The sequence below is a fragment of the Taeniopygia guttata genome, chromosome 11 (assembly GCF_048771995.1).
Source record: "Taeniopygia guttata chromosome 11, bTaeGut7.mat, whole genome shotgun sequence".
Taxonomy (NCBI): Eukaryota; Metazoa; Chordata; class Aves; order Passeriformes; family Estrildidae; genus Taeniopygia; species Taeniopygia guttata.
Genome location: NC_133036.1, coordinates 7540184 through 7561135, shown reverse-complemented (window position 1 = coordinate 7561135; position 20952 = coordinate 7540184). Strand labels below are relative to the sequence as shown.

The 20952-nt window shown below is 39.1% G+C and overlaps 1 protein-coding gene across 1 annotated transcript in view; it reads right to left on the bottom strand.

Moving 5' to 3' along the window:
• Positions 1-20952, bottom strand: part of CDYL2 (chromodomain Y like 2) — a 61059-nt gene that overhangs the window by 5386 nt on the left and 34721 nt on the right. Inside the window, exons 3-6 of the mRNA XM_002194936.7 lie at positions 14070-14287; positions 6971-7143; positions 2307-2517; positions 1497-1640 (exon numbers count right to left, since the gene is read on the bottom strand). Coding sequence (XP_002194972.2) covers positions 1497-1640; positions 2307-2517; positions 6971-7143; positions 14070-14287 — 746 coding nt within the window. The remainder of the gene's footprint in view (positions 1-1496; positions 1641-2306; positions 2518-6970; positions 7144-14069; positions 14288-20952) is intronic.

Genomic DNA, 20952 nt, shown 5'->3' with positions numbered 1-20952 from the left:
TTGCAATAGTCCAACCTCAAGCCCTTAGTAATTGTTGCAAGTTCTGAAAGGCACAAACTGCAGGTCCATGGCTGCTCCCATAGTTCAGCTCATTTATCCCAGACCCATTTTTAAGGACATTGAGATTGATTCTTTTAAAATTAGTTTTTAAATACACACTACCATGTATCTCACAAGGAACTCAAATGGTCAAACAAACCCAATAATAATTCCTACATTACTGATTTTCTGAGGACAGGAGATTTAATATAACTAACACAGTGTTCTGTGGGAAGGGAGGTGCATTCTCTTCACTCAGCTTTGTCAACACCTTCATGTTAAACCCAGTTCCTCTGTGTTGTGGGTTTCAACACTGCTATTGCAAAGTAATATTTGTCTATAACTCAAGTAAATGGTGTTAATAGCAAATCAAGGGCCTGTGCATTTTTTTGTGGTCTGTTTGTGAACAAGTGTTTGAAGATTTACCTTTGTCCACAAGTCAGCACTGGTCTTTCTAAGGGGTCTTGAGAAAATTTCATTGACAGCCAATAGCAGTGAGGGAAGGAAGAATTCACAGTAAAGCCCAGAGGTTTTCCCAACTCAAATAATACACGTTATATGAACATTATCAAATAAGATTCTGCTACATTTCCAGAGAGTTTCATTCTCCATGTCTTCTGTGAGATCTAATCTACAGTTGGTTTAATTAAAAATCTCTTGTGTCTCTACCTCCTTTTACAGCAGATCTTTTAAATGAAACTGAGGGATGCTGAGACAGTTTCAGACATGGGAAATACAGCAAGAAACGATAAGTATTTTCACTTTAATTACTGCAGTTATATTGCACCCTGTATCACTTTCTTCATTGCATGTTTTTTAAACAAAGATGTGCCCAGAATAGGAGTATATCTGTCTGAAGGGAAAAACCTCTAGGAAGATAGGAAAGGATTTTCTTTCAACTTTTGTATACACAAAAGGGAAGTTATAATACACTGTGACCAGAATGTGTTCAAATCCCTCTTGTCTGGATCTCACTTCTCCTCCACAGCAGAGCTTAGCTGGCACTATCCTACCCTTCTGGGGTGCTGTGTGGAACATTCTGCAGCAGTAGGAACTGTGCAAGTGCAGAAAGAAGGCAGATTCAGCTGAAACACGGTAAGCCAGGACAAAGTGAAGGGCAAATCTGTTTTCTTCCAGGTTTCCCAGTACAGTTGTAGAGTTTCAGACTGTTACACCTTCATGAAGGAAACCTGTGCTAAAATCCCCTCTCAAAATCTGGGCCAAGGAGGTGCCACTCATTGAATAAATGCTAATATTGCGAAAGGAAATAACCCCCCCTGCCCCAGTCCCTGAAAAATTAGAAACTCCATGAGCTCACTGATCCCTATCCAGGTTTTCTGATGGCAGCCTTATTTCACAGGTATGGCTGTGGAAACTGAGGTCGCACATGTGATGAGCCTTGGGAGCACACCTTACCTATGTGAAATGTCATTTAATGAGGGAGTTTGATTTCTTACCACTGCACTGCAGGATGCCATTTCTTTCACTCGTAGCATCACTTCTTGGCTAAATGTTGTTGGCCAAAATACTTGTGACACCAGTCCTCTGCTGCAGGCTTCCTGTGCTGTCAGCTTTCTCCCACAGAACAACATTTCATTTGCCTGGGAAACCAAAAGACTCTGGTAATCTTGGGTTATAATTCCCTTCAAATTTTTCTCATACTTGCCTGCTATTTTTACGATTAAATTACAAATGTTCTTCTGTATCTTTCCATACTGCAAAATACTTTAAAAGGAGTTTCAGTAGCTATTTAAGGTTTGTGCAGGTGGCCAGAGCACAGCATGGGTTTAATTTAAGAGAAATGTGCTGGCATGCATGGTGAATCTGTACTGCTAATCTTACAGGAGTAACTATCAGTGATACTGTGTGGAGAGTCATGGAACCCAGTAGGAAATATTTGTGGGGCAAATTCTGATTTATTATACTGGTAAAAGCTAAGCAGTCTTACTGGAATAATTGTGGATTATCTTTGTATCTCGCTGTATTACTGCCCACTCCTAACATAATGCAGACAAGTACTCTGCGAGGTTATTGTGCTAATGTATTTCTTCACTTTTCTACCATGATGTTGACAATTTTTGCTTTTTCAATCTTTCTTGTGTACAGCAGGTGTTGTACGTTGAATTCTAAGGTTATTTTGTGATAAGAAGCTGGTAGTAATTAGATGAACTTTTCATTAAAGACAATTAAGAAAACTGTTTACTTTTTAAAGAGAAGGTCAGGGATTTATGAAAGGTTCTTCAGCAATTTGAGGTGGAAAACCTTACCAGTGCAACACCCAGAATTTGTGGGAATGTGTATGATGAGCAGCCAGCTGGAGTGAGTCGGATTGTTGCATATGGTGTCTGAAACCAAGCCTTCTCACTTGCCCAAACGATATCACAGAGTGGTAAAATAGAAGCTCCTAACCCCAGAGCAGGGCCGTTGATAGCAACCACAATTGGCTTCTTAAATTGAATAAAAGCTTTTACAAAATCCCTAAAATAAAAAATAAAAGAAAGATCTTGAATACAGAAATAACACATAAATATCCAGTTTAAAGTACTTATTCTGAAAACAAATTAGAACCACAGAAGAATACAATAAATGCCCAGTTTATGAGGTCAGGACTGCAAGATACTTTCTAGTTTGCACATGGAAAAATCTGCTTATTTTTAGTTATGTAATCTTTCTGAGTACTTGGGCTATTGCATAGTTTTGTGTATGTTATATATGGCCTTAATTAGTGGATTGCACTATGTGTTGTACTTTTTGCAGAAAGGTTTGATTGGGTTAGTTTTACTTCTGGACCAATAACTCCTGAGTTTGTACACACAGCACTTCTTGGTTTGCTCCACAGTGGCTGGGATGGACCTTGTTTGGCTACTGATGAAATCTTATAGTCTGAATATAGTCTCTTAAGATCCTGTGTCAAAGGTTACTGCAAGTCCCATCTGTGGACTGGGAGACTGTCAATGTTTATGGCACACCAGCAGAAAGAACAAGATTGTGCAAAGAGGAGTCAGAGAAGTGTTTGAATAGGATGAGTGATCTTCAGTTGGGTCTTCATTGCAGAAATCTTCAGCAAACCCATTACAAAGCAGATGCCCTTGCCTGACTACCCCAGTAATGTGATGAGAAATAATAGGGAAGTTAAATGTCATTGGATTCACCTCAATGAACGAACTAGAATATGTTAAATTCTGTGCAGTGAGCAGATCTTTTAAATATGTTACCTACCAGCAGCTGTGGAAAGACATCTATTGAATGGAATGGCCTTTACACTAATTAGGAAAAAGCAAGAGTGTAATTTTGGGCAAATTATGGGCTCCAGCAGCTCAGTGCACAGCAGGTATATGGAAGCAAATGAGATGCTCAGTTACTTTATAAAAAAGACATGGATAAATCAAATTCCAAGCAAAAGAGGAGATTCCGTCCCTGCACTGGGTATTTATTAGATCCAGAGTGCATCTTTGCTGACAGATTTAAGGAAAGAACATTTTATCAAATGTGCCCTTTGATGAGGTGCTGCTCTCCTGCTGAGGTCAAAAGGATCCAGCCTCTGTACCTGAGCACAGGTGGGCCTTGCAGGTTAGAGAGCACATGCGGCAACTGGGCTGAAGTGCAGGGACACTGGCTGTGTTTTAAATGAGGACAAAGAGTCTGAGATGACCCAGCATTAAATTTTCAATTAATACATTCTGTTTTTCAAGTCCTCTAGTAAGAAGGACCATGGGAAAATACAGAATTGATGCAGTTCTGTTCACAGTAGTAAACGAGGAGATCACTGTCAAGAAAAAGAGAGTGAATAAGGAACATTGGTTTTGTCTGTTCAAGACCATTTCTGTCTAGAGGAGAGCAGGGTTAAGGAGAGCTGTGATTCGTTTTCGTTGCAGACAAAATGCTGTTCCCTTATTATTTCTTTGGTTGTTTATGACTGAGTAGTGACTGTGGATCACTGCACCTCATTAATTCCAGAATTCTGAGAAACTCAGTAGTTATGTAAGTCTTTCAGACAGTACTACAGTTGTGAATAGGGATGTGATGGACGACAGATAAAAAGAAAGCAAACTAAGGATAAATGGTGGCAGTAAATCTGAGGACCCAGTGGAGGCAGATAAAACCAGTGTTGTGGAGAAAAGCAGGAATCATGGTGATAAATGGGAGTGGATGTGAATATGGAAAAGCAATTTGGGATGTGGAGAGGAAACAGATAATGTGAAGGAAGAATAAAGCAGAACACATTAATGGAAGGGAAGTGTTGAAGGAAGTCTTCATATGAGTGAGCAAGGAAGGGAGGACCTGGAGAGAATGGAACATAACTTTGAGAAGGCACAGGGATCCTCTGTCATGAGGGAAGAACGAGGAGCTTCTCATCCACAGAGGATGGTAAAATGGATGGGTATGGAACATGCTACCTACAGAATGGAGTGGAAGCCTACAGTGTTGGGAGATGATGAGGGGAACAAATGCCTGCCTTTGGTCTCCAGAAGCTGCAGTGACCAGCAGTCCATTTATCTTTGATTCCTGTTTGGTGTGTTGTTTCAGTGGGCTGTCTATGTACCCTGAACATGGCACATTTCCTTGTCTCCAAACCATAAGTTCACACAGGGAGTTTCTGGGCTACAGGATCCTTGTTTCAATTCAAAGCAGTCTTTGAAAAGGATTTCAGATTACAGCTGTTGTTGCACAGTAGACCCAGATGCTTAAATATAGGAAAAAGTGTCTACAGAAGGCTTCTGGATTTGCTAGAGCACATCTGGGAGGCTGACCATGAAATACACACTGGGATGCTCAGATGCCTCTGCACTGTTTCAGGCTCTTGCTGCTGGTCAGGGCTTGTAGGTACATCCAGGGATGTAAAGAAGCTGAGCAAGTAAATTTGTCCTTGTCTGTTTTCTTCTGAGCACACCCAGAATGTTGTGGCTCAGGTCCCACTGTGCTGCCCAGCTGATGGGGTGAGCCCAGTGCTGGGAGTGCCTTCCAGGAGTGTGTCAATCCCAGGGCTCTGCAGGCCACACTGTGCAGCCTGTCTGCACTTTCCCTGCTCCAGGAGGGCGTGTGGATGGTGGCAGCTCAGCCTGGTGGGCCTGGGATGGGTCTGTGACCACTGCCTGCAGAGGAGCTGCACTGCTGCACATCCAGTCACTGCCAAGCCCAGCGGCTGAGGGCATGGCACCAGTGCCTGAACCATTCACAGAGAGGAGACTCGATAGGGATTGAAACTTCAGCTGAAACTTGTGCCCAGTATAGGAGAGCCATGCTTTGGGACGTGGGAACACATGGTAACCAAGATTTTAATTTCACTTTGATACAAGTCTAACTTGATGTAAAGCAGCGGAGGCAGAGATCCATTGATGTATTTTAGGACATCCAAACCACTGAAAAAAGCAATGGACATTTTTTCTTCTCTTATTACAGTTTATTTTCCATGAGCTGAGTCCTTTGTTCACAGAAAGCACAGAGAGTGCTAAATGGAAAACGTAGGGTATTGTTTCCAGAAGTACAATAAAAATCTATTTTCAGTGGGCCTGAAGCCGACATTCTTGACAAGGTACAAGCAGTACATTGTACCAGTATTTCAAGAGTGTTCTGTGAGTCCGAGGGTGGAAAAACTGAGTATCACAGTCTGGCTTATAGTTATTTAAATGTTGGATTGATAAGTATACCTGTATATTAGATGTGTGCAAATAAATGTAAACTTACCTAACAACACCTAGCTGCACAGTTTTTACGAAAATAGTACTAAATTTGTATCTTTTGGTGGGCGATGAGTGTGCCTGTGTTTTCAAACAAGAATAGTAATTTTCTACCTTCACTTTTTTTTTTTTGGTTCCACATTGTTAAAAAACCTTCACATCTAAAAAATAAACTTAGGCTGTGTCCTTCAAAGGTTTTCTCTTTTAAAATATATCACTCCATGATATTCGAGCATATTCACGGTCATATAAACAGATTGTAAAATACTACATTTAAGAAGTATCTTTTAAAGTATTTCAAAATAATTGCTACTTTGAGAATTTCAAAAGTTTTTAACCTGGAATCCAAACTGATCTGCAGTAGTTGTAACCAAGATAATTGGTGGTTAATATACTTTGTGTAATACCTAAACCTGATCTTATGTTATACTAATAAACAGCAAGTAGAGATATCTTGTAAAAAAATTATTTAATATTCCTACATAGAATTGTTGCATAAAGTTTTAAAGCTCTCAGAAGAATATTTATTTGTAGGAAATGGGGGGTAAAAAAGGGATCAAATAGTCTCCTGATACAGACTGGTGAAACACCATTGGCTTTAGTGGAATAATATTGATTTATACTGGAAAATCTGCCTTGTGGATAATGGAACATTTGGTGATGTGTTGTGCAGATTGATTTGCACCCTGCATGTCATAAACCCTGGAATTCTATTAGGGTGATGTGATATATATATATAAGGAAAGTCGCATTTTAGTTAGAAAAGCAAAATTACATTTACATATATATTAAGTAATTTAAATTTAAGAAGAGTGGAGACCCTTCAAGTAAGGTTCTGCTATTTCAACAGAATATGAGTAAGCCATGGATTCCCATTTGGACTGAAATTAATTAAAATGATGAACATTAAAACAAGTAAAAGATCTGCCTTTCAGGAACCACTTTAGAACATGAAGCAATACTGAATTTGGAAAAACAACAACAAAGTTGTATTTGAATTTGGAGGAATGATTTGAAATATTAAATACAGAGAATTAGAATAAAATAAATCCCTATGGATATTAGCATTGGAATGAATGTGCTTTCTTTTCTAATATGGAAAGGTCCAAGTTTCTTTTTACTAGACAATTTTGCAGGACTATAATTAGAATGCAATCAACATTTAAAAATACAACATTTTTGGACCTGATAAATATCTTTATAATCACACACTGCATTTCATAATTTAGAGATCATAGGTAAGCTTGGGTCACCTTATAGCTTCTGCAATCCTAGTGCTTTCCTTTCTTCTGTCATTGGATAACCTGCCAATTAAATATGAGTAATCTAGGCCACTACAGAATACACTTCCCACTGCGCTGAGAAGTAAGAGTTTACTGTCATCAGCTGATGCATTGCACAATGCTCTCCGAACTTCCTTCATGATCTGTGGATAAAGAAAAGTAAACAATTCGACATGCATGCCGTGGCAATATCATTTCCCTACTTTTACAAACCTTATTGATTTTGAGAAACTTCAATTTTGGGCACTATTATTTGTTACATCAATTATATATATAATTTTAATATAGAATGATATTAAAATCATTAGAATGATACCACTGGGAATTTGCAGAATAATTTATATTTGGCAGTGCTTTGTTGATGTTTTACTAATTCAAAGAGGTTTTAGGACTTGGCGGTTCTTTGTTCTTTGGGAAATTCTACCCAGCTTATGCTATTTGACTGCAATTTAATAATTTCAAATATCACTTTTTTATTTTCATTGTGTACACCACTCTATTCTTGGGAACATGTTTATCACAGCAAAAGCCTATTATTAACCTCAACAGCTTGAAAGCAATTTGTGAACCCCAGTTTTCTGGTTTTCAACTACTTTCGTTTATATGACTTCAATCAGAGCAAAGCAGGACAAGAGGACATCATATACATCAACATAACAAATATATTATTCATTTTTACAGTTTGCAAAAGTTAAATCATAGAAGTCCCTTGAAAAAGAGACATTTTGACTTTGTTTTATAACTGGATCAAGCTCTTAATTACACCATAAATCAAGCCTAATCAAAATCTGTATAGAATTGAGCTGCTGGTATTATAGGAAAATGGCCTTTCACCTGAGCAGAGAATTGTTTCCTAATGATTTTTAAAAGAAAATTTTATTTCATAAACTTCTGATGGGTAACTTCTTGTTTGGTCACAGTTGGGTGTGGTTTGTGAGCTGTAACTCATTTCAGCCCCCTCTCTTCTATAATGTGCTTGTCACTGCAAGGGCCCTGATTTCGTCTGATGTGACTCCTCCTATCCTTAATCACACCCATGTGTCAAAGTATTTCCTATAGACATGCTCCTGCTGTCTCAAATTTTTCTCTTTTGCACTGAAAGATTTGCTGTTGGTGTAAATTTAGGTAAGAAAGAGCTAAATGTGGCTGGGGATTTAAATAGAGTTTCCATGTGAGAGAAACCCAAGATTTTTTAGCCTGTGATTATTCTGTTCACTAGTTTCTGTCACCAAAACTTCTTTAGATCTCTGAAGTGCCTTGCTTAAGAAATGCCCCTAAACACTGAAGTTTTGTTGATGCCACCCCCTGGTTAGCCTTTTAATAGAAATCCTATGGATTGTGCTGCTTTCCCTATGGGTTTGTGTAAAGATGAGTGTTACTGGCTGATGGGACTGGGCATGAGAGAGCAGGTGGTGAATTTTTAGATGCTTCACTTCTACAAGAGCACTTCAGAATGCCTGTAATACTGAGTGTGTGACAGTGGGTGGAAGTGAAGTAATTAAAAGCTGCAGAATTTGGAAGTGTATTTGAAATTCTTATGCAGGTACAAAAATGTCATCAGCAATTTTAGGAGCACTGTTTATTTTGAGAGTCTCAGAGGCTGTCTCAGCCCTCAGCTGGGAGAAACACAGCAATGCTGCACATATAATGGGGAAACAAAGGGGAAAACCCCCTAAAACCTTTGTTCAGTGTTAAAACAGAAACTTTAGAATATGGTAGATATTAAAATTTAAAGAAATGTATTTTGGTTTTCCTAGTTCCATGTGAATGCAATGTTATCCTCTTAATTCACTGTAAAAGATCTTACAATCTGCTCTTTCTTAGGGCGAATGTATAAATAATATTAGGGAATACCAGTCAAACATTTTTGTATGCAGTGGGAAATGTTTCATTAATTATGATGCCATGATGATACCCATTCAGCAAGTTTCTTTATTATGCCCTTTCCTCCAGTGGTATTTGCCTATGTGCCACCTCTTTGCTGTTCCCAATGCTCTCCTTCACACACATCATTCCTGTTACGAACCTGCCTCTCTTTTATCTCACCTCTCACTGATCTGGACAACTAAAGCCATCTACAACACATCCAAATTTTTGAGCAGAGGTTACATTTCTTGTAAGAAAAAACAATATTCTGCCATCACTGTTTTTTCAGTGTTTTAGAGAGGATGACATAGAGTCTGTTATCAGGAATCAATTTCTCAGATATGGTTAAAAGTGGGAAAATTTTGGTTGCTATTTTGAGCAGGAGGGGAAATTTAGTTCCCCTGCTCCACTTGTTTCTATCAAAAAAAAACAATAAACCATTATCAGGTTTAACCATAACCAGTACCAGCATTATGAGGCTCCAAAAACAATGTTTTTTTTCTAAAGAGCCATAAATTTGTCATTAACTTTATCATCCAAAGGTGCTTGGAGGCTCGTTGGAATCCAGCAATGCCAGCTAAGTCAATGCTCACTCCCTTGATCAGGAACTTTGCAATGGTTCCTTTGCTGGTGCAGCCCAAAATTCCCCAGGTCCCTTTGTCACTTAGCTTGGTTACAGCAGCTGCTGCTCACTGCTGCCTCTGGAGCCTTGGCTTTCCCCGTGGGTTATCTGGGGATGGGCATTTCTCTCCAGCCATTTCTAGGATTACAGGGAAGTTACAAACAGGAAGATAATTATAAAAGAGCTGGTTTGTCTGCAGGGTTGCAGAACTGTGTGTTGAACTGTACTACTGTAAAGTAAATATAATTTTAGTTTAGAACTGCTCTCTGTTTTTAAAGACAAATTTCTGTTTAATGTGGTAGTGAATTCAGTTCTCAAATACAGAGATAAAACCTGTCTTTAGTTAAATTTCTGTCAGATTCCATATTCTTTTTCTTTCTACCATAGCCCTTAAACCTTTCCCAATCTTGCTAAAACCATGGCATTTGTCCAATTAAATTTTATTTTCTCTAGTGAACCAGATCTAATACTACTATTTCCAGAGATCCTTAGCAATATTCTCCAGATCTCCAGTGCTTTTATTAATTAGCTTTTTTATGGCTTTTCAGGTAATTTTCAGTTCTGGGGACAGTATTTATATTTGAATGCATTTGATGAAAATTTCTAAGGCAGTGTTTACAGAACAGTATGGGCCAGTTATTTAGGTTATGATAGTTAACTGGATTGTAAATTTAGACCAGACCTAGTGCTTCACTTACTTTTTTGTTTTATTGAAACACAAATATACAATAAAATTATCACCTTCTCAGAAGTTGCTTATATTTTTAATCCTGTTAAGTAAATAATCTCATTAGTTCTTGAACAGGATATCTTATATTGCAAAATAAACATGAACCAGTTAAAAACTTCATTAAACTTCTAAGAGCTTAATTTAATGTCTTTTGCTGGATGTAGGAAATTTCCAAAGGTATTTGGTGCTCTTTGCTTTTCATCTTGCTTACATTCTGGGAAAATCAAAGAGCTAGGAATGTATCACCATAATTACTCAAAGTATCTTGAACAGAAGTCTCTTGTTCACATAAATGGAAGCACTAGTTAATAAAAGTTAACTTTTCTGAATCTCTGAGGACTCCCTGTGTTATTCTTAAAGGTAATTATTCTTTAAATATTACCGTAAAGCCAAATTTTAAAGCCATTCAGTTGTTCTTAGAACCTCTTCCCCACTTGTGATTTTTTTTACATAAATAAACTTTGTGTTACTGATTCCTTTCTGTCTGGCATCTAAAGGACTTGGGAACCTCTGAAGCTCAGCCACAAGCACTGGCCCAAGCCCACAGCTGACTTTTGTGTAGAGAGCAGAACTACAGGGAACAGTAAACTTATACCTGCCTCTTTTTTATTATTTCCAGGTTAGGAAAAGTGAAGGCAAACCAGTGCTCCAAAATGCACCCAGCAGAACTTTAAACCCTGTTATTCACATTTGAAATGTGAAACCTGATTCTTGTGTATGAGAAGGTACTTGAGGTAGTTCTGTCACTCTTCAATAGAAGCACTGGCTGTTTAGAAAATATTTCACTTTTAGTTCAGGGGAATATTAACTCCTAGCTCTGTTAATGGTGTTAAATGAGAAGAGCTGATGGGCCCATTTAGTCTTAAAAATAATTTGGATCCTTGAGATGTGCTGAGATAAAACAGCAGCAGCATCACTGGAGAAAGAGCTTCAGGAGCAGCAAAAGTCCCACAAGAAAAAATGCCCTGATGGAATTCATAATTAAATGTTTTACAAATGTATTTAGAAAAACAAAAGTAGCAAGGCCAAGCTACTGAAATAAGAACAAGCCGTGCTGTTTCGTGACACTGTCTTGGAAGTTTTATAATGTCTTGTAAAAAATAAGAAAGAATTTCTATACTGCCCTGAATATTTTTGTAGAAAAAACTCAATTACTAAAGAAGCACTGAGCCAACATCAATCAGTGCAAAGGCTGCTGGAAAGAGCATTGGCACATTTCATGCTAAAATCACCTGCAGAAATGGGGTTACCAATAACATAGGATGAAGAGTCAGATAGACTTCTTTAATTTTTTTTTTAAATAAATAAGTTCTTTGCTGTTTTAATTAAATTGGCATAAATAGCAGGGGCCAAAGTTTGAACACAACTATTAAATTTCATCTGAAGATTCCTATAAAGCCCAAAGGGAGGCAGAGCTATTGAGGAGTGAGTGGGATTCTGTAGAAACTTAAGTTTAACATGATTGTTTGAGTGCACACCTTTTTTTTTCTTTAACACAGATGGCCGAGTATAACCAGGCCACTATTTAAGCACATCAAATAGACCTGCTCTGAATAAATGATTCATTTGCTATTTGGCAAACATAATTTACTGAATGTCTAATAAAGCTTGAAGTTAGCATTTCTTTACACAAAATGAAACACACTTTCTTCATTTTGTAGGAATTGTGTGTTTGTACTTCATATTCACTGGGGATAAAAGGCATCACAACTGAAAATGCTCTAAACCTCCCTAAAACATTTTGTCAGTTTGTCTCACCTATGGCTATGGGTGACAAACTGCAGGGACAAGTCATTCAACACCTTTCTCCTTTCAGTTCCTGAGCTTTGTGCTGTAATTGCCAGCAAGAATGTGAAATTGCCAGTCCTGGAGGTGCTGGATTTTCTGGTGTGAATGATCATGGGCAGCAGCCTGGACTGAGGCCAAAGAAGCTGTTTCATGTTTACACCCATGAGTCTTCCAATGGCAAGAGCCTGCGATTGCTCTTGGCCTGGATGAGGTTTAAACAGACAATCTCCATGTGGAGAACTCAATAGCTGATTAATTCCTGACCATCCTGGTCAGTAAAGTGGTTTTCTAAAATGTATTTCCTGGTTTTCAAGTGAGCTTCAATAAAGGTTCTAGAAATAGTCTACACTGGTGATGCAGGGAGAGGACTGTTGCATGCTTATCATTTATTCTTCCACAGAGGTGGGTTCCTGGCATATTGAAAACTTTCAAAGGATGAAATGGATTGGTTTGGCAGATCCAAAGAGCCTGAATTAATCCCCTGGTTAGAGCATCTGAACACTGCTGATGTAGAACAGCACAGCCAGCAATGTAAAGGTATTTCTGTTCTGACTGAACAGAGTCCATGATTTCATATTTTTTCAGACCCTTGAGCTCCTTCATTTAAATTACCTGCAGTGTCAATTAGTGGTAATTAAGACAGAGATGGTGTGATGGCTTTGATGCAATCTAATGCATTTTAAGAAATTAGTGTTAAAAGCAAATGTTTGGTGTTCTGTGGCAATTACCAAGATAGTCCTCCTAAATATTAGATAGTTTAAAAACTAGGAGTGGTAAATGTTATGTACCATCAGTTTTAGCCATTTAGTATCACTCAGTGTATTACTGCCTATGTGTACGTGTGCATTTGAGAGGGGGACTCATCATACCTGCCCATTTTAAGTAATTAACTTCAAAGTTACTCATTTCCCTCTTGAATAAAATGATTCCTCAAAAGCTACAATCTACTCTTCTCTCAGGTGGTGCTCAAACTGGTATTTCATACACTCTTGAAGTTGCTGTGTAGGGCAGAGAGGGCAGAAAAGGGCCAAGATCTCCCCAGTGAAGGCAGCACTTGCAGGAGCTCTGCCTGCAGGATGCTCAGACAGGCCAGGCTGCTGCTCCTGGTGCTCCCTCCCAAAACTTTGGAGAAAGTTTGGAAACCCAAGATGTTTGGAACAAAAATTTATATTCTTCATAGCAGCCCCTGTCCATCAGGCCACTACTGCCCCTGTGGAACAGGGCTCAGTGTGAACAGGGCTCAGGTGTGAACAGGGCTCAGGTGTGAACAGGGCTCAGTGTGAACAGGGCTCAGTGTGAACAGGGCTCATTTGTGCTCTCCCCTCTCCAGGACATCCATCCTGAAGCAAACACTTACGGACACCCCTTTTCTTCTGACATGGGAACGGTATAACAGAGCATTGCAGCCACAGGGAATGGAAGCAAAAGCTCCTCAGCCCTTCCAGTGATCCATGTGTGCACTGGTGTAGTACAAGCTGCAAGTCTGAGTTTGCCTTTGTGTGTATAATATTTGGGACAAGGGAATTAATTTTTATCTTTTATATGCTGTATGACTTTATGCAATTCAGCTGAGGATAGAGCCCCTAATTGGTTAAGATTTCATAAATAAATACAGTGATTCAGAGAAGAAGTAATTAGGGATCAAGACGGAATTTAGAAAGGCTGTCTTAGGATATAAACTGAAATTCTCTGTATACAACTGGAGAACTATTTAAACTAGTAAAAGCAAAAAGACCAGATTTCTCCTAAGGATAGTAAATATCAGTAATTTCAATGTGTGAAAAGCTGCTTTGCACAATTCCATGCTGGAAATACTGATTCTGCCATTCCTTTAGTTACTTTTATTTTTTTTTCAGACATGTGAATTAAAATTTAATTTCCATTGCATTCTTTTGGCTAGGAATCCCAAGTGTGAAAAAAGTTAAATATGTCTGTACTCCAGATTTCTTTTCTAAGTTCATCAATTAGGAAAAAAATACATAAAGTCAAATTCAAGTGCAGTGTTTGCAAGATAACCCACACACTGGGATGGCTTTCTTTGGCTTTTAGGGCTGAACACTTACCTCTGGGGTCAGTGCATTGTTTTCTGAAGTCTGACTTGACAGCAAAATATGTGTGAAACCATCTTCTTTCCGGACTACAATGTCCCTGAAGCGACAGTTACTTTCATTTTGCCGCACGCTGTATCTCAGTCTCTTATCAAAGACATAATCTTTCTCTCCATCAAGTTTCCTCTTCACAGTGCTGTGTAGATTCAAACTTCCATTGGCCAGAGAAGAACCTTGCAGACGGAAAGAATTCAATTACCTCCATACCATCAAAGAAATGGAGTGATATTCTCTATTAGCTTCAATAATGATAAATAAATATAAAATAATAGGAAAATATAAATTAAAAAATGTGCCTGGCTAGTCAAATGTGGCCTCAAGCCATTGTTCTTATTCTGTACTCCAACGTGCAGAACATTTTGTTCTCTGATCAGACAACCTCTAGACCCAAGGAACTGATGCCATTTTGGAGAGTATCCAGCAGGAGGGGAAAAAGAGAACTGTGAGAAGAAAGATATAATTCCTCCTTAAAAACAAGTAAGAGCAATAGTAAGTCAGTTTTAAAAGACAGTTTATTCTGACTTACTCTGTGTATGAACTGCAAACCATCCTTTGCTGATGTCTCCAGCATTTCTGTAATAGGCAATAGATGATGACTGGTAACAGTGCTGAGTGTGGGTGTTGAAGGAGCTTTATAAGGTTTGTATGTAATAATCCTTTTCTAATTACAGATGTTTCACACTATTGCCATTAAAATAAAGCAGAGACAGTTTGTTGAGGGACAGAGATTAAAGTCAATGGTTTTTGTTTATATAGACACCAGCGCACAATGCAGCATTTTTAAGAAAGGCCAAGACAGAGCTGAATGAAAACACCTTTGTTTGCTCTGTTCTTTACTTCTGCCAAAGCTGACCTGTTCCAGCTCCTGGTTTCAAATAGCCAGGAATTTTTAAAGGGCAGATGACATGAATATTAGAATATAGGTTTAAATTTTGTAGTTTAAGTGATCACCACCCAATTAAAAATGCTTTGCTGGAATAGAATTGAACAGTGAATTCATGACAGATGCCTCTAACCCAAAATCACTTACCTTCATTTTGGATTAGCTATGTTTCAGCCTGATGCTTACGTAGGTAACTGATCTGTCTGACACCTCACAGTTGGCAGTGGCCTGTGGAATTGTTCACAGTGTGTGAAATCCTGTATGTGCACTGCAGTTAGGAGATGGGATGTGAAAACACAGCCAGTGCTCAGCAGTGTGTGACTGGGTCTCATGTGGTGTGTGCATGTGGGTACTCACACATCCACACACAGGGATCCACCTTTGTCCAGGACCCTGTTCAGTCAATCAGGAAACTCTTCTTTTGTTGTTGAATTAAGAGATACCATCTAAAGCATTGCCTGTATTATACTGAATAGAGGATTTGCCTGGTGTAATGTAAACATGGCCAAGTTCCATTAAATCATCACTTTAAAAAAATCATTTGAAACCAAAAGAGTTGGAAATTTGTTTTCTTGACAAAAAGTGTCTACAAGTGTATAAATTACCCTGTGCTTGAACTTTAAATGCTATGAATAATTTCCTATGGCATGTTTCTTCTTTTTCTTAAGTTTGTTTTTTGACATGTATTCTTACAATAGAAATTAACTTGTGAAATTACTAATAGAACACCAATGTCATTGGGAATAATGTACTGAAACAAATGAACTCATTGACTAAGGCAGGCTATTAAATATTGGATTTTTATGTCTTCAATGCTTAATCAGCAATAAGCTACTGAATTGTGGTGATTTCAAACTCCCCAAAAGTGTAAAGAACTTACAAAATCAGAGGCACAAATGCCCATTGAATGGAAGGTGTGTCTGACTAACTGTACTGATTATCCACCTCGTGTGGAAGATTATGCTACATCTATTTTAAATACAGATGGTAAGAGAATAGTAGAAGATTAATTCAGTCAGATAATCCAGCTCAACAAAAAGCCTCACAGTAATTTTTTTTGTTTGTTTTATGCTTTCTTATGTATTCAGTTTGTAAATTAATGTATGATGTAAGAAACTATAGATCTTATGACAGTATTTTAACTGTTTGGATGCCAGCTGAAAGAAATTTATTCAGAGGAAAGATCTAAATTAAATATGAGAGAAATAGAAATGAAAAAGCGCCATTTCCAAAAGTGGATCATTAACAGAACAATATATAGTGAGTAGCTCGTTGTTTCCCTGTCTCTGGTGCATCCCTGTAATCTTGTTTAATCCGATAAACTGGAGAAAATGATCAGCACACTCTAAAGACAGCACTGATGTGGATCCAGGCCAATTTAGCAAGTCTGCTGTGTGGAGGTGGTACAGCTCCTGAAGGTCTGCTCTGGAGCCACTGGGATTGTCCCTGCATGAGGGTCAACAGTCAGCACCTGCTCAGTGCACACAAGGGGAGCAGCACCTGAGTATGTCAAGGTGAAAAATGACTGTGGCAGGCAAAAAGAGAAATTCAAAGACTCAAAGCAATTTATACGGCATGTGAAACAAATTAAGGATGTCACCAATTAACTAAGGAAGCTTTAGATACATCTAAGTGTGATTTTCTGGCTTAATAGTGACTATTTGATGCTCACTCTAAGTACAAAAAGGGAGAAAATGCTCTTTACTGGGAGTTGAATCTAATTATTACTTTGTGTTTAATCAGCAGAACTTGTGGAATACCTAAGCCAACATTTATAAGAAGCTTTAATATTTTTTAAGGGAACCTAAGATGTTCCCAGACCACTGCTGCCTGCAGTAATCCTTCTCCAAGAATGGCAGTAAAAGAGGGCAGTAAAGGATGCTATTTAAGGAGAAAATGCAAGCTTGGTTGCTTTCTGCAGTCCTTTCCCATAGTATCATCCCTAAGTGTTGTACAGAAATATGAGAGGGCTCATCCCTTCTGTTTCCTTCAGTGTTTGCTTGTGGACCTTTTCCTGGATTTCTCTAATCCCCTTCTGAGCCTGTTGATGCTGTCTGTCGCCACAGCTTCCTGTGGTATGAGTTTGAAAAGTTGGGTAGCCACTACACAGAGAAGAATTTTCTTTCATCTGTGCTTTTATCTGATGTTCCACCAGTTTCAGTGAGTGGTCCCTAGTTCTGCTATCAAGGGATTTCAGGAGCAACAGTTCTGCATTTCATATATCTGAGGCCTTGATGATTTTGTAAACTTTGATCGTGCCACCCCCTCTCCCAGCCTCTTTTATTCCTGTAATCCTCTTCATTTTAGCTGCCCATCCCTGCATCTTCTACAATACTCCACCACTGCCAAAGGGTCTGAGACTGGGGTTCCATTCTACCAGGCACTGCAGAAAACACATTAGAAATTTATATTCTGAAAGGCTGAGGCAGACAAAGAGTGGGGAGAAAGTGAGGAAAAATCACACTGAGCCTCAGTGCTCTGGGGGACCTGGAGCTCCACATCTCCTTCCACTGCTTCTGCCCACTGCTGGAGAACACCTCGAGCTCCTGTTATTTTCAGATACATATTTTCTGAGTGTTTCATCAGAGCCAGTTTAACGGTGCTGTCCCTGTGCCACCACCCTCCACAGCAACCCCAGTACTGGTAAGAGCAGCCACACCATGAATTGGCCTGGTGATCTGCTCTGGCTGAAAACTCACCCTGCAAAACTGGTTAATTTTCAAACAGCTGCAGTTCACCTTGTAGCCTCAAAAGTATCAAAACTGGTGCAGAGGGAGGGATGGGAATAACAATCAGGGTGTCATGGGAAGGAGAGCTGGACTGCTGCTTTTATTAGCAGAATGCATTTATGCTGAATGGAAAGGATGATGGAGCTGAGGCTTTAATTTTTCTGGGTGAAATAAGCCATGCTCCCTCACTCTCCCTGGTAAATCAGCTTGGCATTCCTCAGACTTCCCAACAGCCTTTAACTGCCTCCTTCCTGTCTTTCTTGTGGGTAATGGTTAATACTGTACATACTTAAAAGCTGTGTTCTGTTGATAATTTACTAATAATTTCAGACTTCTCCAGAAAAGGGAGCATCTGTAAGAGATCTAAAAGCAATGAGTTTTTATCCAAACTAAGAGAGCAAGCATGTTTGCTTGTCTTTTACTGCCAGTATTCTTTCAGAAGAAATAAACCAGAATAAGCTAAAAAACCAAGACGAAGCAGTGACTAAGTCACAGAGAGTATTTAAATCAAGGGCACCATGAGACTACAGAGATTTTTGTAATGGAGAAAACCAGTGGTTAGTGATACATGACAGGCAGAAATTCTTCAACAGATGGTACAGAAAAAGAGTGATGCAGAAAAAGGAAAGAAAATTAAAAGGGGATGTTTTTTGATGCTGTCAAGAAACTTGACAAAACAGTAACTCTCAATTACAATATCTGGAGAGAAACAGAAATGTGATAACAGAAGACAACAAATATCATCAGAAAGACCAGTATTGTTAGCTCCTGGGAGCATCAAGGGATGCTGTTCACAAAGTTTTTCAGTATTTTCCAATTTGCAGACCCTTAAATAACTGTCAGTAAAGATGATTCTGCTCTCCTTATGGCAGTATGTGTAGTAAGTGGAAGACAGTTTTTGATATTAAAGATCTGTCCCAACTTCCACATGGTGCCAGGCCTCTACTGGGGTGCCCTGAACATTTTGTGCACACACCTGTAGGTACATGCTCATCCTTCTGGGGTAAAGAGCTTCCTGATGGGAGTTTGTCTAGAGGCTGAAGAAGAAACACTTGTACCCAAGTGGATTTATACACAAAACCAAAGAGACTGGCGGGCGTTCATTTAAGGAGTCATCAAAAGCTGGTTTTCAAATAGCTGTTACTTGAACAGAACTGGCATGGACAGAGAAACAAAATAGCTATTATTTGATTACTTCTAGTTTAAATATTACTGTCTATATTGCTTGGTTCAATGTACTGGTGGTTAAACATTATTATGATATGAAACAATGCTGGTTGAGGTTGGTGGGGTTTGGAGACCTTCAGGCATAGGCCCACATTGGTAGCAGAGCTGGGCCTACAGCCAGGTTTTCAAATTGTAGGGAATTTTTGACTTTTCTATATCTAGGCTTCATCTCCTGACAAACCATACATATTTTTTGTGCAGTCTTACACTCAGCTGTGAAATGAATCTGACATTCATTTGGGTTCCATACAGGCAATCTCAAAGCTGACACAAATGTCTGCTTCGCCAGATTCTGAATGGGGCTGCCCAGGAGACACAGCTTCAGGAGCTAAACCAGCTCCTCCAGGCTCCCTCTTTGCTCCACATCTCGTGCCTGGGAGCCCTGTGAGTGCTGATGGAGCATGCCAGGCTTTCAACCTCCAGACTCAGTGGCAGACTGCCTGAAACCTCTGGCACAGCTGGCTGCCTCCAAACTAAACGTGGGAGTCTGGCCAAGCAGACTGCCACACTGCTCCTGCTCCCTAGGGACACAGCCAGAGGACCTTGGCTCAGATTTGGAGAAAGTTTTGAAACCCAAGATGTTTGGAACAAAATTTCAGTTATTCAACAAATTGGGTGTTTTTCTCTGAAAATTTCTTCATTAGCAATTTCTAAAATTTCAGCCTGGTTTTAGTGTGGGTTTCTGTGATAATAATGGGACACAGGGCAGAATCACACTGGCATCTTCTAGGTGAGTGTGAACACTGAGGGAGTTCAGGAAATTGTTGGACTTGGTGAAGAGTAGTGCAATTTACTTCCACTTGATGTTTCAGACCCCTGTATCAGGAAATGTGGCTTCTCTCAAGCTTGCAGGGCAACATTAAGAAAAAATCTAGTGATTTGATTTTGACCCTTCTTCACCAATTTCTATCTGCTATTATTCAGGCAGTCTCATCTCTCTTCTTTGTGGTCTTCTCCACTCTGCAGGACTCAAGGGATTTCTGACCTTGGCAGAGCTGCTGAGTATGGGCTTTTCAGAAAAGAACCAGGCAGAGATTTAAAGATCTCTTACTTTTGCCTACAGAACGCGAGGGGAACAAAATACAGAACACAAGTGATGGATTTGGAGAATGCAAAAGCTGTCATAAAGAACTGTTGGAAAGGAGCTGCAGAGATCAGTTCTTGGGCCAGGAGGAACACCTGGCTGCTCAGGCAAAGCAGCTTTCCACTGAACGAGAGCTCTCATTAAGTCAGGGGTGGTGCAGGCCATTCCTTAGCTCTTCTGGCTCATTTGGCCTTACAGTTCTTTGTGACCCTTCAGTTCTTAATTAAACAAAAAATTCTAAAATATAGGCATTAATGCATTTCAAAGATACATTTTGTTTCTGAACTTCCCCACAAATAACATAAGTGATTAGAAATACATCATTAGAAACAGTAAAAAAACCACCAAATCTTTATACACATCTGTAATTAGATATTCAAATTGTCTTAAAGAGGCAGGTAACTTTTTAATCATTCTTACATGAGCTCAACCTCCTCAAAATGCAGAAGTCAAAATACACTTTTAAGTGCTTTAACTTCAAATTTCATTGGCATCATCAGGAGTACTTATGCATTTAAATCTGACCATGCATTTTGCTGGTTTGGGAGTTTTTATCTGATGCCTGGCTTGAAAGATTCCAGTAGCTACCACATACAGCCAGTAAGACTGGGCAAGGTCAGTTCTTCCCAAATCAAAGAGCATTTGCCAGGTTGCCAGTAGGGTGGAAAATGGAAAGCAGGGTGATATAATTTATGTTGACTTCTGAAAAGTTTTTGGCAGGGCAATTCACCAGAAGCTGTTAAGGAAATGAGTACTATCATGGGCTATAGAAAGTAGCTAATAAAAATAAATAATCGGAACAAGTGGTTACTTTTCATCATGTCAAGCTGGCTGTCCCAAGGACCTGCAGGAGGATTAGTTTATTTAATGTATGTATTAATGAGCTGGGAAGAGAAATATGAGAGGAAAACTTGA